Source organism: Lissotriton vulgaris, chromosome 12, assembly GCF_964263255.1.
Source record: "Lissotriton vulgaris chromosome 12, aLisVul1.2, whole genome shotgun sequence".
In the NCBI taxonomy this organism is placed as follows: Eukaryota; Metazoa; Chordata; class Amphibia; order Caudata; family Salamandridae; genus Lissotriton; species Lissotriton vulgaris.
The window spans coordinates 83,800,120-83,817,840 of NC_141700.1; the positions used below are offsets into that span (position 1 = coordinate 83,800,120).

At 43.9% G+C, this 17,721-nt stretch overlaps 1 protein-coding gene across 1 annotated transcript in view; it reads right to left on the bottom strand.

Moving 5' to 3' along the window:
* TMPRSS9 (transmembrane serine protease 9) overlaps positions 1-17,721 on the bottom strand; it is a 123,287-nt gene that overhangs the window by 11,003 nt on the left and 94,563 nt on the right. The window contains exons 13-14 of the mRNA XM_086947258.1: positions 15,025-15,161; positions 14,255-14,672 (exon numbers count right to left, since the gene is read on the bottom strand). Of these exons, the coding sequence (XP_086803384.1) occupies positions 14,255-14,672; positions 15,025-15,161 (555 nt within the window). The remainder of the gene's footprint in view (positions 1-14,254; positions 14,673-15,024; positions 15,162-17,721) is intronic.

The window sequence follows — 17,721 nt, forward strand, 5'->3', positions numbered from 1 at the left end:
CTTAGATTCCTAGAAAGCACAACGAGTTCTTTCAACACACCAAACCTCCAGCAACCTGGGAAATCCCTGCTTGCTTTGTTTTGATTTGTAATAGAACTCCTGCGAGCACTGTAAGAACGGCCAGTTCTTAGTGACATCTTTATTGACGTCTTATGTCCAAACCTTACGTCAAACTCTGCACCTTTCAGGTATAAATATACCAACGTTGCCTTAAGCAAACACACAGTGGTGGTTTCGGAGCAGAGCAGCTAATCTACTTGCCCAGAGCCCAGCAGACGCGAAGAGCCTACGGACGCTGCCCCTCCTCTTTAACGCGCCGAGAAAATCCAGCTCAGGCGTTTCCAGCCTACCATTGCGGGTGACTGGGATATCGAGTCCTGAGAGAGAGATACCAGACCACCTACATTCTATTCCCAAGGTACAGTGCTGACTAAATCCTTAGAGAGAATTCTTGAGTCAGATTCTTGGCAAAAACCTACTTAAACTGCTACTTACTTACTCCTTCCCACGTATTAGGGTAAGGTCAGGTACACCGGGGTAGGCGTATTTTAGAAGCACCAGTTGAGCACGTTAGCCTATGTATATATGTATATATATTTTATCCATTTTAAAGTATCTTATGGCTAAGAATCTATATCAATGCTTTTACAGTATTATTTTATAATACTCCTTTTACTGTACATACTTTACTTTATATTAAGTATTGCAATTGTGGCAATTCATTTCTCTTGCATGAGAAGGAAGACTGCTCAATAAATAATACCTTTTATTGAAAACTCCTGTCTCTCTATTCTCTGCACTCTGGTGAAACTAAGAATGCACATCTGACTGAGTGAAATAGCTGTCTATTGTTTCACACGACTCTAGAGATTGACTCTTATTCTGAGGGAGCAAAGTTGTCATGTTTATGCGGTTGTCGGAAGCTGAATCCCTTCTTGTCTGAGCCAGGGAAGCTGATCCCTTCCTATTCAGTCAAGAAAGTTTCCAGTGACCTCTGAGCTAGCTGGCGCAAACCTAAATTAAGTCTAACATAGTCAGTAGAGACCTAGAAGACCTCAGTCCTACGTCTACACTGCTGTTTGTTATTCCAATGCGCAGAGCCTATTGGGAAAATAGGAACTACACTACAAACCTGTTAGCACCAATATTACCATATCAGTTATATTTGGGGGAAGCGAATGCACGAGGAAGGAGCTAAGAGTCCTAATACTTGCCTTTGAGACATCTAGAATTAATACAAAATTATTGAAACCATCAAGAACACCATGCTGCAGAGCAATGACACGAACGAGTAGGCGTACCAAGTATGTGGTCTCAAGACGCTCCCTGAGAGTATATAATAAATGACTTGCAACCTATCCAACAAGCATTTGCAATGCAATATGTCTCGCATTTACGAGAGTTTGAGCTATTGGTAATACTATAGCTTAAACTCTCGCAAATGCGAGACCTATTGCAAGGTACTGCCACTTCTCATTCTAGGTCATGGTTGCCCACTAAGATTACTGCCTATTTTTTCATCTTGCCAGAGTATCTTGAAGTTGCATTTCCCTTCAGTCTTTCAATGCATAGCAAATGTGACCAGATTCAAAGGCATCTTTATTGATCACTCACTTCTTGAATGTGCAGAACAATTGTTCTTTGGCAGCTCGAGCATGCTCTACAGAATGGGCCAGTATGCCCAACAAATAGTTTGCCCTGATTAAATCTTGCTTGTCAAAGGGAATGGGTAAGTAGATTTTTTTAGGCCTTTATGTGTAAACAACTAAAGGTTAGTGAGTAAAAGACTCTTAACAGAGGATGCTCTCGCATGGGATTTCCATACTGAAGGTGAAAAAAAAAAATATTTTTTTGTTTTTTTAATGATTGTCACCCACCCCGGCGTTTGGCATGCTTCATCACTGAGTCCTCGCCCAGTACCTCTAACATTACCGGGCAGGTTCAACCTCACATTTGGTGTGAATACGGTGTCAGTTTTTTGGGATTTGGAGGATAGTTAAAATAGCCTAGAGGTTGGAGTACCAAGTATGAGACCCATACTATGACATCTTTCCTAATAGTTACATTGCAGGGTCATACCATATCATTTCTATAGCATGCCCTGGTATTAGCTGCCTTGCACACAGCTAAGCGTGTAGAACAGCCTATATGACTTCCATATGAATACTTAAGAATCAATCTCTATGTTAGAGCATGCAACCGGGTCACCGTGCATTACCCCAAGAAGGTTGTGTTATACAGACCGATGAGTCAACGTGCCTCACTGCCACATAAAAACTCCGGGGTCATACACTATGTACAAATACAAATGCTGGTGTGGCAGCCTGTCTCACTTCCACCACAAAGTAATAGGGGATTGGCCATCAAACACACATGACTGGGGAGGAAAACTATCTTGTTCTTACAACGCCCCCAAGAACTCCATCTACTAATGAACATTGGTAAATGCCACTGCAGCATAAATACTGCTTACCAGCTTTCAAACCAACCCCCAGTCCCTTGGGGTCTGAACCGAGACCTGTCTGTCTCAGTGTACAGATATACCAGTCTTCTTTGGAATAATTTCCTTTGTGTCATTGTAAGGGGAAGATGTGTTTGGGAAGAGGGGGCATGAGGACAACTGGAGTAGAATCACAGCTACTTCATAACCACCCAGCCAAGCCTACAAGACACAGACCAATCACCACCTGCCCACAAACATGACCCGCACCCTCCTAGTCCCAATAAGCAGTAACCTAAGCCAATACACCTGTCCTCTTCCTTCAGCCATGCCTCCCCCTTGAGCCTCCAACCCTTCTCTTTCAGCCAGCAGAGAAACTAACTCAAACCATCAGCTCTACCCGTCCCTAACGCCCCATGCTTGTTTTTACCTCTAACTCTCTCCTTGCAATGAGATCACAGTCATTTTCAGCTCTGAGCACTCCTAACGTCTAATCCAGAGGCGCAGCCACCGTAGAAGCCGGATTCCGTTAGCACATACTCACAAGACTGTGACCATATTGAAACAGGAAGGACTATTTTAGTAAAAGGGCTTCAACAGATAGACAGCGGCCATCTTAGAATGGGAAGAATCAAATTTAGGAGTTAAACTGAGACGGCCCTCTTAGAAAGAGAAACTACAGCTTGAAGAAACACAGCAGGGAACATTCACCACAAGCATTTGCAGTGCAATAGGTCTCGCATTTACGCAAGACCTATTGTATTGCAAATGGTAAGCATCACAGACAACGGGAGGGGGGAGAAGCCACAGACAACAGGAGGGCGGGGGGGGGGGGAGAAGGCACGGACAACGGGAGGGGGGGCGGGGAAGTAGACACCTAAGCATGTCATGCCTGCACTAGGAGAACCTCATTAAAGAAAATAGTGCTCAGTCGCCATGGGAGGTGACAAATGAAGAGGAGGCGGGGCGAACATTCCCATTGACGAATCAGAAGCCAGCATTTAGGACGGGCAATGACAGAAGCCAATGGCAAATATGGGCGGAGCTTTATTCACTACTTCTCTACAATAAGTATTGCAGAGCAGCACATGCGCGCTGCCTCTAGGCTCAACCTAAAAAGGAAGCATGCAGAAGGAAGCCATAATCACACCAGTGGGTATGCTTGAACCGATGGCTGAACCTGCACTAACATAGGTTCCCCCTACTGCCCGTAATGCAGTAGGGGGAAGCTAATAACAAGCTTCTATCAGAAGATTGTTAAGGAGGCTACACTTATGTCAGCCACTAGAGCAGGCCTGAGTCCCTTGATCCTAAAGGGCAGCCAGCCCGAAACTTTGACCGAGTAGGGAATATCATCACTTAAAAATGGGTCAGTTCACCCTAGTGAAGATAAAACCGGTGAACAGAGTTCCACGGCGGTTGCCTGTGAGATTGAGAACAATATAGTTAACCACACAGCTCACGCACAAGAACAAATTCAAGTAAGGTCACACAGCGGAACAACCGGCCTGCATAGTTCTAGGGAACCGCTATTGATCGAGCATGTGGAAACTGTTAAGAAGCTCAGTAAAGCCAGCAATTCTTCTCCTCTTGAACCATCCAAGCTTAACCTGGGACTTTGCAAACCAAAGGCCCTGTCGGATGTGGTAAACAAGGAGACAAATGCCCAGGTAGGTAGTACCAGCTCCTTAATGTTCCTTAACTATTCCCATCTCAATATACCACAAAGTGCCATAACTCGCAAGAGGGCGAGCATAGATGTTGCTGGGAATTTCAACTGCCCTATTATACTTGATGACTCCGGGGAGGCCCATGGTGAGTCGGATAATATTCCAGTGGAAAGTAGCAAAACTTCCACTGGGGGTCCTCAGTTTGTCTGGGTATCTCAGTTAACCAATTTCCTGGAAGCATCTCTCCAAATCTAAAGGCTTTGTAAGGTTTTATAATCTCAGAAGCCATGAATGCCCTCAATACTCTAGAGAAGTCATTAAGTGGATCCGAACATAGAAGATCACTGCTGACCCGGATTCTTTGTGTCTTAGTGCCAGAAGGCAGAAATAAGGATGTAGTCTCCCATACAGATACCCAAAATGAGCCAGAACACTCAATAGCCCAAAAGGCAATCTCTGACACTCAATTTCACATAATGGTTGATACTTGCCCAGTTTGCAATGGCATGCTTAAACTGCCGGTCCATCTGACAGAAGAAGCAAAGAATGCGGGTGCTAAGGCCGGCATAACCACAGACCCCCTCAATTCTGACACCAACTACCATGGGGCGGAAATTACCTATACAGCGAAAGGTAGTGAGATCATGCCAGGGGTAGCTGAACCGGAGTGCTCTGGTAACATCTTGTAATCTGGGAAGTGTTGCATTGAACATTAACGTTTATCAAAGTGCAAATACGACAACAGGACCTGTGAACACCGGGATGAAAATAATAAAAAGAAGGAAAGGACTGACCATACTTTCCTTTTATATTCATTAAAGTGGTTATTCACCAATCCTAAGGGGCGCAACAATGGATTGGTCACAAGTGGTAGCTCGGTCAGTGCAGACATAATTGAGAGTACGATCGTCCGAGATTCAACCCCCAACCACTCAATCGAAGGTCTAAACGATGTAAACAACACTTTATTGGTGACGGATCTGACAACTTAATAGGAGCGCAAAAACAACAAGTGCAACCTAAAAGGAAAAGAAAACCTAGGAGGAAATGTCAGCCCACAAAAAGAGGTGCTACAGTCGATTAGGGTATCAGAGTCAAGAAAGTTGAGGACCCCTGTGCAGGGCCTGGGTGCCGGTCAGCCCAAGAGCATGGGCGCCATTTCCATAGAGGAATCTAGGTCAGCATCCAGCCTTAACCCTTTTGCTCCAATTTTCATAAAATTATGAGATGATGTGGGAGGTCAAATTACAAATAAAAGCTCTCTGTTAAATAATACCTCAATAGTGGACCAAAAAGCAGCTGATTGTTGCCTGGAATTTATCGATCTTTTCCCAGACATTGGCTCTGCAAAGCCCTTAAACAGATCAAGATTCTTAGCTCTTTTCCATGCAATTCCCGAACTAAGAGTGGTCTAGTCTGATGATATGAAGATAGCGAAAGTGATCAACCAGGAAATTGGGCCAAGCTCAAGAGGGAGCAATGCCTATTTTTCTAAGGTCGAGTTCACACTGGCCATCATCACCAGATTGGTGCTCATATAGATTACTTTCATATTATGGGGGGAGTTCGATATCTTGTCCTGCCCGGGCTTTGACCGAAAAGAAGCAGCTTTACCGGGGCAGCATTGGCCACAATACACTGCTCCCTGGACCAAACTGCTTTTCTAGCCATCGATCACCTGCCGGGAGGCAAAGAGGGATTTACCAATTACTAATGAAGTAACCCAAGAGAACCTGCTCATTACCACGAGCAATAGTACCAGGAAAATTAAGCTTCCAAACCCTGGTTTTAAGGATTCCAAGATTTACTGTACAGACTGGTCCTGGATAGCAGCAGCACTGGCTACCAACTCCAGAGTGCCGTCTAGAGGGGAGTCTGAGTATGGAAGAGCTTGTCCTCCCTGTTTGCTGCCACAACCTCAAAAGGGTTATGTTAGGCCATAATAATGGGCAGCACTGACAAAAGATTCTTGTATGTTTTTTCCTGGAACATTGCGGCCTTGATTAGCAAAACAGAGGACGAAGACTGGCTGAAGTTTATCGATCACTGTGCTATATGCTGCTTCCAAGAAAGATGGGCATTCAAAGGAATTAGTGAAAACGGCTTCCTTGGCATTAGCACTTGGACTGCCCTCCCACAAAGGGGAGGCATTCGGGAAAGCTTGCAGTGTGGAGGTTTCTATAATGAAATGCGGGATAGAGCAAATGGGGGTAGCTCATTTGTCTGAAGATGATGTGGTCGGAATCTTGTACATATACATTCCACCGGGAGGGGGCGTTCACCAGAGGTCTAGGGGAACGTTGTTTCTTATGCAGGTAGCGTCAGGGAGGATGTGGCCCATTGTAAGCTGATTGAGGAGGGCAAAATGGAGAACTATTCGATACAGAGTTGTGGAGATTTCAATACACAACCATCTGGTGCTATCAACAACAATGAGGTCCTAATGGAAGACAAGTGCCAAGGTATCCCTGAGGCAGCCATTTTAAATCTACCAAGAAGGGCTGCACATGCTCTGATTTTCTAATAAATTATCAGCTGCGCTTTATTAATGGTCTTACTGCCTCAGATAGCACACCTATGGCAACTTTTTACATAGTGAGTAGCTTATCAATAATGAACTATAGTATAGTCAATACAGAGGTGTGGGGATGAGTGCGTGATATGACCGTTACCAGAAGAGTGACCACAATCCTGTGGTACTGAAGCTGTGTGCCTGTGCGAATAACCCAAGTGAGGAGCGGTACGAGCATGTGATCGCCCTAGCCAACAGTAGGAGGTAAATATGATGGAGTGGCCAAGTATGGAGCCATAGTTATGAACAAATTAACCGATGGTTGTGGGGAAATGTTAGCGGCTTGTGACGGAATGGTAAATGAGCTGAAGGTGCTGTGGTCCAAGTCTATAGGGCCCAAAACTGCTGGACCAATTGGAGATAGATGGATAGCTAAGGTTAGTTGGTACGATGAAGAATGTTTTAGAATCAAGAGAGTTGTTTCGTATGCCCTAGTGCGGCGACACTGTAACCCACCAGTGTGAAGTGGTTTTCTGTAAATGTAGGGGGCAAGTACAAACGCCTTTTAAATGCTGAGAAAATCACTGCACCAAATAGCATTATGAGCAGAACTGAGGGAGGCCTCGCATTACAATAATACCAGAAAATTTTGAGAACTTGTAACGCGGGTGGAGAAGGCGGTATTGAATATCCTAGAAACGTATATCAGTCCATCCATGTGGTTTATCGATTTTAGTGCCCTAAACAGTGCCAACCCCACAGGTCGGCCTGGCATCCCCGTCGGTGCATGAGAATCCTTGCAGGGTCCTTGTGTGATTAACATTTATTTATTTATGTTTGAGATTTGTAAAGTGCGAACGTATGCCCGAGGGCGTCTTGGCGCTGACAACTCAACTCGTGACTCTTGTGATGTAATTCCTGAGCGGTTTACTGAGTAAATAGCCAGGTCTTTAAACCTTTGCGAAAGGAGTAAAGAGAGTGGCTTAATCTAATTGAAAGCGGAAGTGAATTCCAAAGTCTGGTTGCCGTGACTGAGAAACGTCTGTCTCCCCAGGAAACAGTCTTAGTGCGGGGGACAGTTAATTGGTGCAAGGTTACGGATCTTAATTGCCTTGACAGAAGATATGGTGTAAGCTGGTTTCTGAGAAACTGAGGGCCTTGGTGATGTAGTGCTTTAAAAACCAGGCAGAGTGTTTTAAATTTTATCCGATTTTTAATTGGTAACCAGTGATAATTCCGGATGGTTTGGGCAATAGGCTTGAATTTTGGGGTTTTAGATAGTACTCTTGCCGCAGCGTTTTGTACTGATTGCAGTTTATTGACGACCCGGACTTGAGCATTGGTGAAAAAAACGTTGCAATAGTCGAGTGAAGAAAGTACAAGTGTGCTGACCAGAGTTTTGCCTGCACTGTCATGCAGAAACTGCAAGATTTTTTTTATAAGTTTGAGCTTATAAAAAGCTGTTGCTGCTGTCTGATTAGCATGCGCGGAAAAGTTGAGATGTTCGTCAAACACATCCTAGTACCGAAGGGGGAAAGAGCACTATGAAGAAGCATAAGGCACAGATCTTGTGCCTACTGATATTTACCGCAAGGAGCTCCATTTGTGGGCGATTGTTCTTACTAAAGTGCTCAACTCAGCGCTTGCTGGCATCCCCAGTTCCACCCTCCTGGTGCTCATTATTGTATCGATCCACAAGAAGGGTGTTTGTGGCAGTCCTTTCAACAATTTCCCCACCTCCCTTATGGATGGGGCAAGCAAAGCTTTTGGGAAAGTCCTGCTCAACGGCCTCCAGGACATGGTGCCTTAATATGAAAGAAATTCAAGCTGACTTTTGGTCACAAATGAGAACCATCGATCAGGCTCTTAGTCTATATAGGATTTCACAAACATTTACAGTCTTTAGAAAATCTTCACTGTACCTAATATTTGTAGACCTGAAAGCAGCCTTTGATCTAGTTGCCCAGGAGAAGCTGTGGAGATCTAGGAGTCGTCATTACCCTGGCTATAAAGGCTCTTCACACTAACAACGCGGCCAAAGTTAGGTATGGCCCAAGTGACGTGTACAGAACCTTTCCTGGTTGAAAAGGTTGTCCAGCAGGGTTGTATACGGGCGCCCTTATTTCCAGCCTTATTCAAAATGATGTAGAGACTACTTAGTGGAAGAACCCCTAGATGTTCCCAATATAGCGAGGAGGAGGGTGCCCATACTACTACACACGAATAATGCAGTATTGATGGCGCAAGCAGAAAATGCGACCGGTAGCAATACGAAGAGTCTGGTATTTTGAAGCCGTCCTCCAGCTTTAAGTAGAAGCCTATGATCAATGGCGTGCCCTTAGAAACTATTGCAGTTTGATTAGTGTTATCTTTTAAATATATAAACAAAGGGCAGTGGCAGCAGTGCTCTACAGGGCGTAGCTCCAGGGGTACGAGAGTGTACATCCACTACAGGTGGCTGAGAATAACTTCTTAAGAGCCTTGCTGAGGTTGGGGCTGGGCACTGTTAAGATGTTATTATTCAGTCTCTGTGTTTCTGCTTCGCGGGGTTGGCCGGTCACACTTGGAACAATGCTGTGTTATAGGTGGTTTGGTCATTCTTGGAGTGGCGGTTGCAGGAGGCAGAAGTCTGGGAACCCTTTCCTTGAAGAAGCATAAATAAAACTTACTTCGTTGGATCAGCGCGGGGATGCCTCCGGGTCGCCAGGCGCTCTATAAATCGTTAAATAATAATAATAATCTCCTACTGTCCAGTTGTCATTCTTTAACAGGCATGCCATTATTGGCACTCTATGCAGAGCTTAGTTTTACTCCAATATTGGAACTAGCAGGCCCTTAGGCTAGTAGTCTATTGGGTCAGGCTGTTAAGAAACCTAAGACAGCCATATACATTAAAAAGAGGGCTATTCAACATGGTTCTTCCACCTATCAGATCTGATGTTGGATGGGCTACGGCCCAGTGACAATGGGAGCTTGGGAACAAGATGTCTGAAATGAGATGATAGGCCATTTCCGTCCAGTTTAAGTTTCCGGCCTCACTGAAAGCTTTGTGACGGAATGAGAAGCATGTCAGAGAAAGAGGAGACGGAGGAGTTAATAAGGAAGATTACGTTAAATCCATAATATAGCTTGAATTTAGTATGTGTTTTCCGGTTATCATATACGTCAGACTGCCTCTTGAAGGACAAGCATGACTTAATTAGATACTGCTCTCACTCACTCAGCCCACTACACAATTAGATTATCTGTAGTTCCATGTTCTCCGTTAGAGTCTCTTGTCTTTCTTTTCTAAACACTTGTTTGCTATACTTTTTTTCTTTTCTCTTGCCGCTCTACCGATCTAACAGTGAGAAATATTGCCAATGGTAAAGGGTCGGGTTCTTCAGGAAGGGAAGACAAGGGTGGAGAGCACAGGGGAGGGAAATAATCTTCAAATCACTGACCTCCATCAAATATCACAAATAAGCCCTAGGATATACCCAGACAGTGACAGATATAGTGGCTATGGATAAGACAATAAAAATTCTATCATGGAATATCAATGGATTGCGGGAAAAGAGGAAGTTGATCAAGTTAACCCAGTATATTAATGATAATGGAGCCCAGATAACTATACTACAGGAGACACATTTGGAGAGTGAAGAGCTTGTTTTTCTAGGTCCATGAGGGTATTACGCCAGAACAGCTTTGAGGTGCGAAGGAGGTGGCAATTATCATTTTAAAAAAACAGGATCTGAAACTTTTAGCTTATTGGACGATGCATCAGGAAGATGGCTGCTTGCAAATTTGGCAGGTGGCAGGCTAGAGTTTATCTGCTGTGGCTACTATGGCCCAAATGCAGATGACCCTCCAATACTTAAATATTATTGAACAAAAAAGTTTGGAAGTCAATCTACCAGTTCTATTTGGGAGCGACGTCAATGTAATCCTTAGTGAAGCTTTGGACAGAAAGTCTAACTGTAGGGGGAGTTCAATGAAGAAGTAACTTCACGTAAAGTCTTCACATATTTGAGTAAGAAGTATGGCTCCCACTCTCTTATCAACTCTTTCTCCTAGATAACTCCTTCGATCAAGCACAGGCTTTGGTCCATCATTTGGCTTCTATTTTAGACCATGGGGGAGCCACCCCATCAGTCTCCTTCCTGACACAGGACAAGACCTAGGCGGACGCTGAATAAAAATCTCTTAAAAGATCAAGGGATATTTCGTGAGTTATCCACTCAGAACCAATTCTATTTTAAAGAATCTTTGGGTTCCACTGTGTGGGATGCCTATAAAGGTGGCAGCAACAAACTACCAAAAATCATGCATAAAAGAGACGGAGTTTCTGCAGGCTTTGGCTTTTAAAACAAGGAAAGTACCAAAAAATGTCCCCTTAATTAGCCAATCCCGGCCAACTACACACTTAGCTTGAGCAGGCTCAAAATGAATAGAAAACACATCCATAAAAGAAATCTCTCGAAAAGTGTAAAGTAAGCAAGCTACAGCAATTTGACTATGGGGACAACTGTTGCTTATTGTTGGCGTGGAAAACATGATCTGACAATACCAGGACAGTATTGACAGAATAGAACAAGTGGGAACAGCAGCAAAGCTCAACACGACTGCAGAGATCAAGAAGGAGTTGGCCAGTAAAAAGATCTAGTGCCTGACCATGAGAAGATTAAGAGGTGGCTCACTGAAAAAGAACTCCCTCACTCAAAATTCTATATACAACAGCAGAGATCACGGAAGAAGAGATCATTGCCCAAATTAAGTCACTAAAAAGCAGGACAGTGGCAGGCCCAGAAGCAGTACCCGCTGAGTTTTTATAAATTGTTGGCACAAGATGTTGCCCCCAAGTTGAGCTCATTGTTTAATCAAATCTATCGCCACTGTCAACAGCCACCAGCTTCCTGGGCGGAGGCAACAATCGTAATAATATTAAAACCAGGAAAATAAGTTGCCTTGTGTTACTCTGCAGCAGGGAGGCATGCCCTGGGGGGGATTCATACACATTCCTACTTTTACCAACAGTGGCTGACCTGGGAATGCATCAGAATTGTACGCCTCCCCAGCAGAGGCACAACCAGGAGAAATATCTTCATTTCCTCTCATTGTTTCCTCTTTCTAAGTGTGCTGCATCCTTAGAAAGAGTAAAATAACTCTTACTGCACAAAACAATCCTACCTGCAATGCAGGCGCTCTTGCAACATGACTCAAAGTTGCTTTTATTGGCGCTAGGCAACCTAAGGTGCGCAGACACTAAAGGACAGAAATGCGCCATATGATGGGAAATGCGGTGCATTCCTGCTCTCTCTCGCAGCGCACCAAGGTGGTTTGCTGCGTTCATGATTTTTTTTTATAAATATAGGCCTGAATCTTTATCTACTTTAACTGTCTTCGGTAATGCCACCTTCACTTCCACAATCCCTTAATTTCCCCCGTTCCTTTATCACCTCTTGCTTATTTAATTTTTCCCTATCTTTAAACACTGACTTACTCAGTTGCTGTGCTAAATCTAGCCCCTGTGCTTCACCTGTTGCACTTCCATTATCTCTTATTCCTGCTATTTGCCATGGTCTCCGGCATTCTCTGCTTTCCTTCTTCAGCCTCTACTCTATTCTTTCAATTCTAATAAAGCAGCCAATCTTCTACAGCTTATACTTTTTAAACCAGCTGTTCTTAACCTGGGACCCCTGGGGTCTGCAACACATACTCAGGGAGTCTGTGACTGCTCAGACAAATTAAATATTAACCTATTAATACAGTATATTTAAATAAAAAAGGAAAATTTAACTTTTTAAAATTATCTCTAAATGTCAAGGAATCTGAACTTAAAGGCTAAATATTAAGGTGGTATCATCAGAGTGATTTATGGGAGCAGTGCAGGTTTAGATTTTTCTTATATTTGTAAACTAGATAAAATATTTCATAATTTGTGCATTTGTTTGAGGAATGCTTGTATCTGTATTTTTGTGTATTGATTTGCAGTTCAAGTCATCAATATTGCTTAGGTCATCGTCCCCCGTTTTCAGTAATTACTCGTTGGGGGTCCCCGGATTCCAGTAATGATTATGTGGGGTCCACAGATGTCAAAATGTTAGGAAATACTGGTTTAAACTATTGCCCTCTTTCTCCTGTCACTGGAATTATACAGCAATTGAAAACCAAATTATTTAGTAGGGTAGACTAAATTATGAGTCTAGAAGAGGAAAATTATTCGCCACATTGTGCATCAGTGTAGCACACAGCGAACCAGTATTTGCTATTTTGACATTTTAACCCATAATAACACTGTCTGTGCAAGTTTGGGATATGAATACATCAATCAGGAACTGAGAGATGACCAGCTAACACAAGTGTCTGACACAGTTCACACCACATACTGCATATTTTTATAACTTCCAATTAATTTAAGCCAGAATTAGTTTCTTTGTCGATACGTGCAGCGGATGATGGATTTCTTTTTTTTTGTGTGGAGTTTTATATAGCACAAACTTGACCTGAAGGTATCAGAGCGCTTTACATGAGCACCAGTTACGTTACAGACGGACACACTCATTTTTGTTAGGCACGGGGGGATTAAGTGATTTGCCCAGAATCACAGAATGTTGAGCGTCCCTGCCGAGACTCAAACCCAGTTCCCCAGCTCTGAGGTCGACCGCCATAGCCGTTAGGCCACAGCGAGTGAATAATCCTTAATTATCCAGAAAATGCTGTAGCAGCAGAAATGCCTGATTTCAGTGACACTGCCAATTATATTGTTCCTTCCATTTTCTTTCAAAGCTCTGAGAAAATCATTTCAACTCACTGTCCTACTAAGGTACAAAGTCTATCCTTTGAATGCCTCAAGCGCGTGTTGGGCTGCTTACTCTATGGCAACCGCATTCCTTCTTGTTAATTCTCAAACCCTAGCCAGGTACCTCAAGCTATTACCTTGTATTGCTCTTCTTGTTCTTACCTCATTACATTGACCTGGATCATTATCCTTATTTTTCTGTCTATTTTTTGGTAATGTCTTGTATGGCACCGTGTTGGGTTTCCTCCAGAACAGTGATCCTTCTTATGCGGTGTCTTGCTAGTGTATCATAAATACAATGAAATGAAAGACCACACCGCCATAACGGATATGGCTTAGGTGATGGAACAAAAGATCCAAAACCTTCCTTCATAGAACACAGAAAGTATAACCATTCGTGCAATTCTTTCTCATGCCGCTTCAGTTGTGAAGTAACGAGAGTTGGTTCTCACGCCACCTACTTCACACACTGAACACCGCAGTAGGGAAAACACTTACCCTACAAACTAAGTTATCAACACGTGATGGACCAGGGCCCAGGAGTGTGATGTATATACTAACTCTTAAACACATGCACAGATCTCGTCAGGTCTACAAACAATATGTCTCCAACCAAGAAATTGCAAAACAATGCACCTTACAAAAAACATGTAAAGTAACAATTTAGAGAGCATTTGTTGCTTATCGAGTTGCACAAACCAATGTTATTGATTAGCGGTATGACATCTTCGTTAAATAACACCCTTAATATTTCAGGGGGTCGGCGGAGACCATGTAAAACATAACTTTTTGGAAAGGTATATATTTTCTCAATAACCATGATAAGGAATACTTTTTGATGTGTAATTTACCTCTGGGCTGTGTGGGGCGTGCTGGCTCTGTAGTTTGTCGTGTTGGCCTTGTTGTGCGGGTGGTTCTTGTTGTTGTGGTCCTGCTGGTACTCGTAGTGGTGGTGGCTCTGGTTGTCCTCCTTGTTGTTTTCCTGGTGGTGGTGGAGGTAGGCTTGGTGGTGGTGGTAGTTGTAGGAGTGGTGGTGGTGGTCCTACTGGCAATGCTAGTTGGGAGAGAGGTTTTTGGGGTGAGTAAGCTGCCTTCGGTGGCTCTGAGGATGGGGGAGATGGTATCCAGGATCCAGTCTTTGAGTTTGGACACCCTGGAGTACACACCTGGCTTTTTGGCTTGAGCACATCCAATCCCCCAGCTCACGATCCCTGCCAGAACAAACACTCCAGGACTTTCTTCGCATGCCAGGGGGCCACCAGAGTCACCCTAAGGAAGACCAACATGTCAAGTTGTAGAATCCAATCAAACACAAGCAATAGAAAGGCTTAGAGACAGGAATGGGCAGTGATATTCTACTCATCGCTCTGTGGGCCACATAGCAAAGCTTACTACATACAATCACACAAGTGGAGTTCAATAGGTGGCGCCTGAATTGTTCCCTCATTATTTGTTAACCAAAACGTGACTTCAAATATTTAAAGATATTGTTTTTCTTGATAGGATCCTGATCACCGTTGTGATCCTTTTGCTTTCACTCCCTGTTCTGCGTCAGTCTGGTGGAGGATTGCTGAAAGCATGATTGGGCATCCTTGTTTGTCTTTGAATAGACACTCATTACCTGGCATGAATCCACTTTCCCATCGATGAAGCCTGCACATATCATCCGATCAGTGATGGAGAAGTTATAGAGAATGTTGCATATTTTCTGGTCAATGATACCGACAGAAGCCTTCTGCAGCACATCGGGCTTGGCCACTGTAGCAAAAACACAAGAACATGATAAATACAATATGTTCCTAAGGTATGTCGTCATCTTTCTGACATAAGACAGACACACCCCCAGCTGATGTGACCAGCCCCTTGAACATGGACGCTTTTAGTTTGGATCGCCATCCTGGATATTCCAAGTACAAAGGCCCAAATTTACTAAGAATTTGCACCGGTTTTGTGTTACTTTTGTAATGCAAACCACACACAAAATATTATATTGGGATTTACTACAGTTTCCCAAAGTAACAAACATTTGTGATATGAGCTGCTTTGCGTCAATTGTGCATTCCATGGGTGGTGCTTGGTTGTTCCCATGCAACCACCCGTGTTTTTTTCTGCAAATCCTCATCTACAAATGACCGTATACAAGGATTTGCACCAAAATCCTAAGCTTCCTGGAGGCAGGTGCAACAAGGAGAAATAGTTTTTATTTTTCCCTGTTCTTCCAACTTTTCATGCGTGTCACATACAAAGCAGAAAGAGTGTTAAAGGATAGATAGTGTTTCCAGTGAAAAAAACTACCCTTTACAGAATGCATCTTGAAAAATGGCCCAAAGGTGTGTGCCTTGACACATGGCAGTCAAACATGCACCGGCGCGGAGAGATGAAAACAGCACCACATCTTAGTAAATGGTCTTGTTCTGCTCTCTCCCTTTCACGCAATACAGTAACTTCAGTGCCAAATTAGGTTAAGGAAGTCATCACATCCCTATTCACAGACAAGTTATTGAAATTCTGGATTTCTTGTGAAATGGACACTAATTAGAGTAATCCCAAGGATATTTCCCTCATTTCTGAACGGTCATGGGTGGTTGCTTGTCAGAGTTTTGCTCATAAAAATATGGTTCTACAAACATATTGTAGGCAGAGTGTCAACTACCACAATATCTCATGATAGTAAGGATCAATAATTAAGTATTGGTTCAATATTCTTTTTTTTTTAAAAACCTTTATTTTGTAAAAAGAAAGTACAGTTACAGACCTACAACCACGGAGGCTGGTCAGTTGAACGCAACACCAGTAGCACAATAATACACAGCTCATCAGCCGACAACCCAAGGGCCCGGCAGCGAAAAGCCACGATATAGTGGAAAGCATGTGGTGACAAGAGGATAAGTGAAAGGTATTACATCTTATATTTTTATAAATAAAGAACAAAAAACTGAACACAAAAAAGAATCGAGGCGGGACCGTGCAATGCAATGACTGTCTCATACGGCAGGGGGAGACAAACGATCAATAATCAATGCTATGAAAGAGGAGAGATCCTGGAGAGGGGGGAGCCGAGAGCAAAACGATACCTCACATAAGGCGGGAAGCTAAGAATCTGAAACGCACAGTCAAGGGGAGTGAGGAATATTAGGAGCCTCAATGAAGGGTGGAGTGCAGATCTCTCCATGGTACGAATTCCATTGACCCCAGATCCTTCCCCATTTCTTGGGCCTACTACGTGAGACATACACAATTTTTTCTCTAAACATAGACCAGTCCATGTTCTCTTTCCAAGTTGAGACTGATGGTGCTCTCTGAGATCCCCACAATTGGGCTATGTCTTGTTTCGCAATCATGGTTCCCAGTGTGATCCATTGAGCCTGAGCAGCAGTGCAGTCATTTGGCTCCCAAATATTCAACAGACAGCGTCTGGCCTCAGGCAATAACTCAACACCCGTCACTTCACCCATCACTGCATGCACTCGATTCCAGAAAACCACTACTTCCGGACATTCCCATATAATGTGAAGGAAGGTAGCCAGCATACCACAACCACGCCTACATAGCCCATCCACAGAATAACCCATATGTATCAAACGTGGACCCGTGACATAAACACGGTGCAGAATCTTCAGTTGCACCAGTCTGAGACGTGCCGGATTCGCGACCTCTTTAGGGGAGGATATCCCAGCTTGCCAGTCTTCATCATCCAATTCCAGCCCATCGCCAGTCCAGACACCCCGAAGTTGTACAAGAAGGTCCGATCGGTCGTTAATACGTTTTTTATAAATAAGAGAGATTGAGCTGTCAGGGACGTACCCGTCTAGCACTCTATCTTCCAGGGGGAAGACTCCGGGATCGTAGTTCCAGCTGGGAAAACCGACTCGAGTGCGTGTCGGACCTGGAGATATCGGAAATATTCTCTGTCACTCAATTTATACTCCTGCTTGAGTTCAAAGGTCTTAACTCTGTCCTTGGCCCAGAGGTCACCCACTTTACTGATACCAATAAGGTCCCATCTATCAAATCCCTTCGATGTCCATAGACCACCCAGTTTCTCCACAGCATATAAGGGGGTCGCTCTAGTCAGCTTGTCCGTCCATCCCGTAGCCGTGGTTGCACTACCCCATATTCGCACCGCCACCCCAGTGGGGCCCGTCAGGTTCTTCCTGGCGGCTCTAGAGTAGAGCGCTCTATTATAGTCGCCCCCGGCAGCTGCCACCTATCCATCTCGAATGCGGGATTCGGAACAGGACCGTACATGGCATGGTTAACTGCACTCAGTTGGGATGCCCAGTAGTAGCGTTTAATATCAGGCAACGCAACACCACCG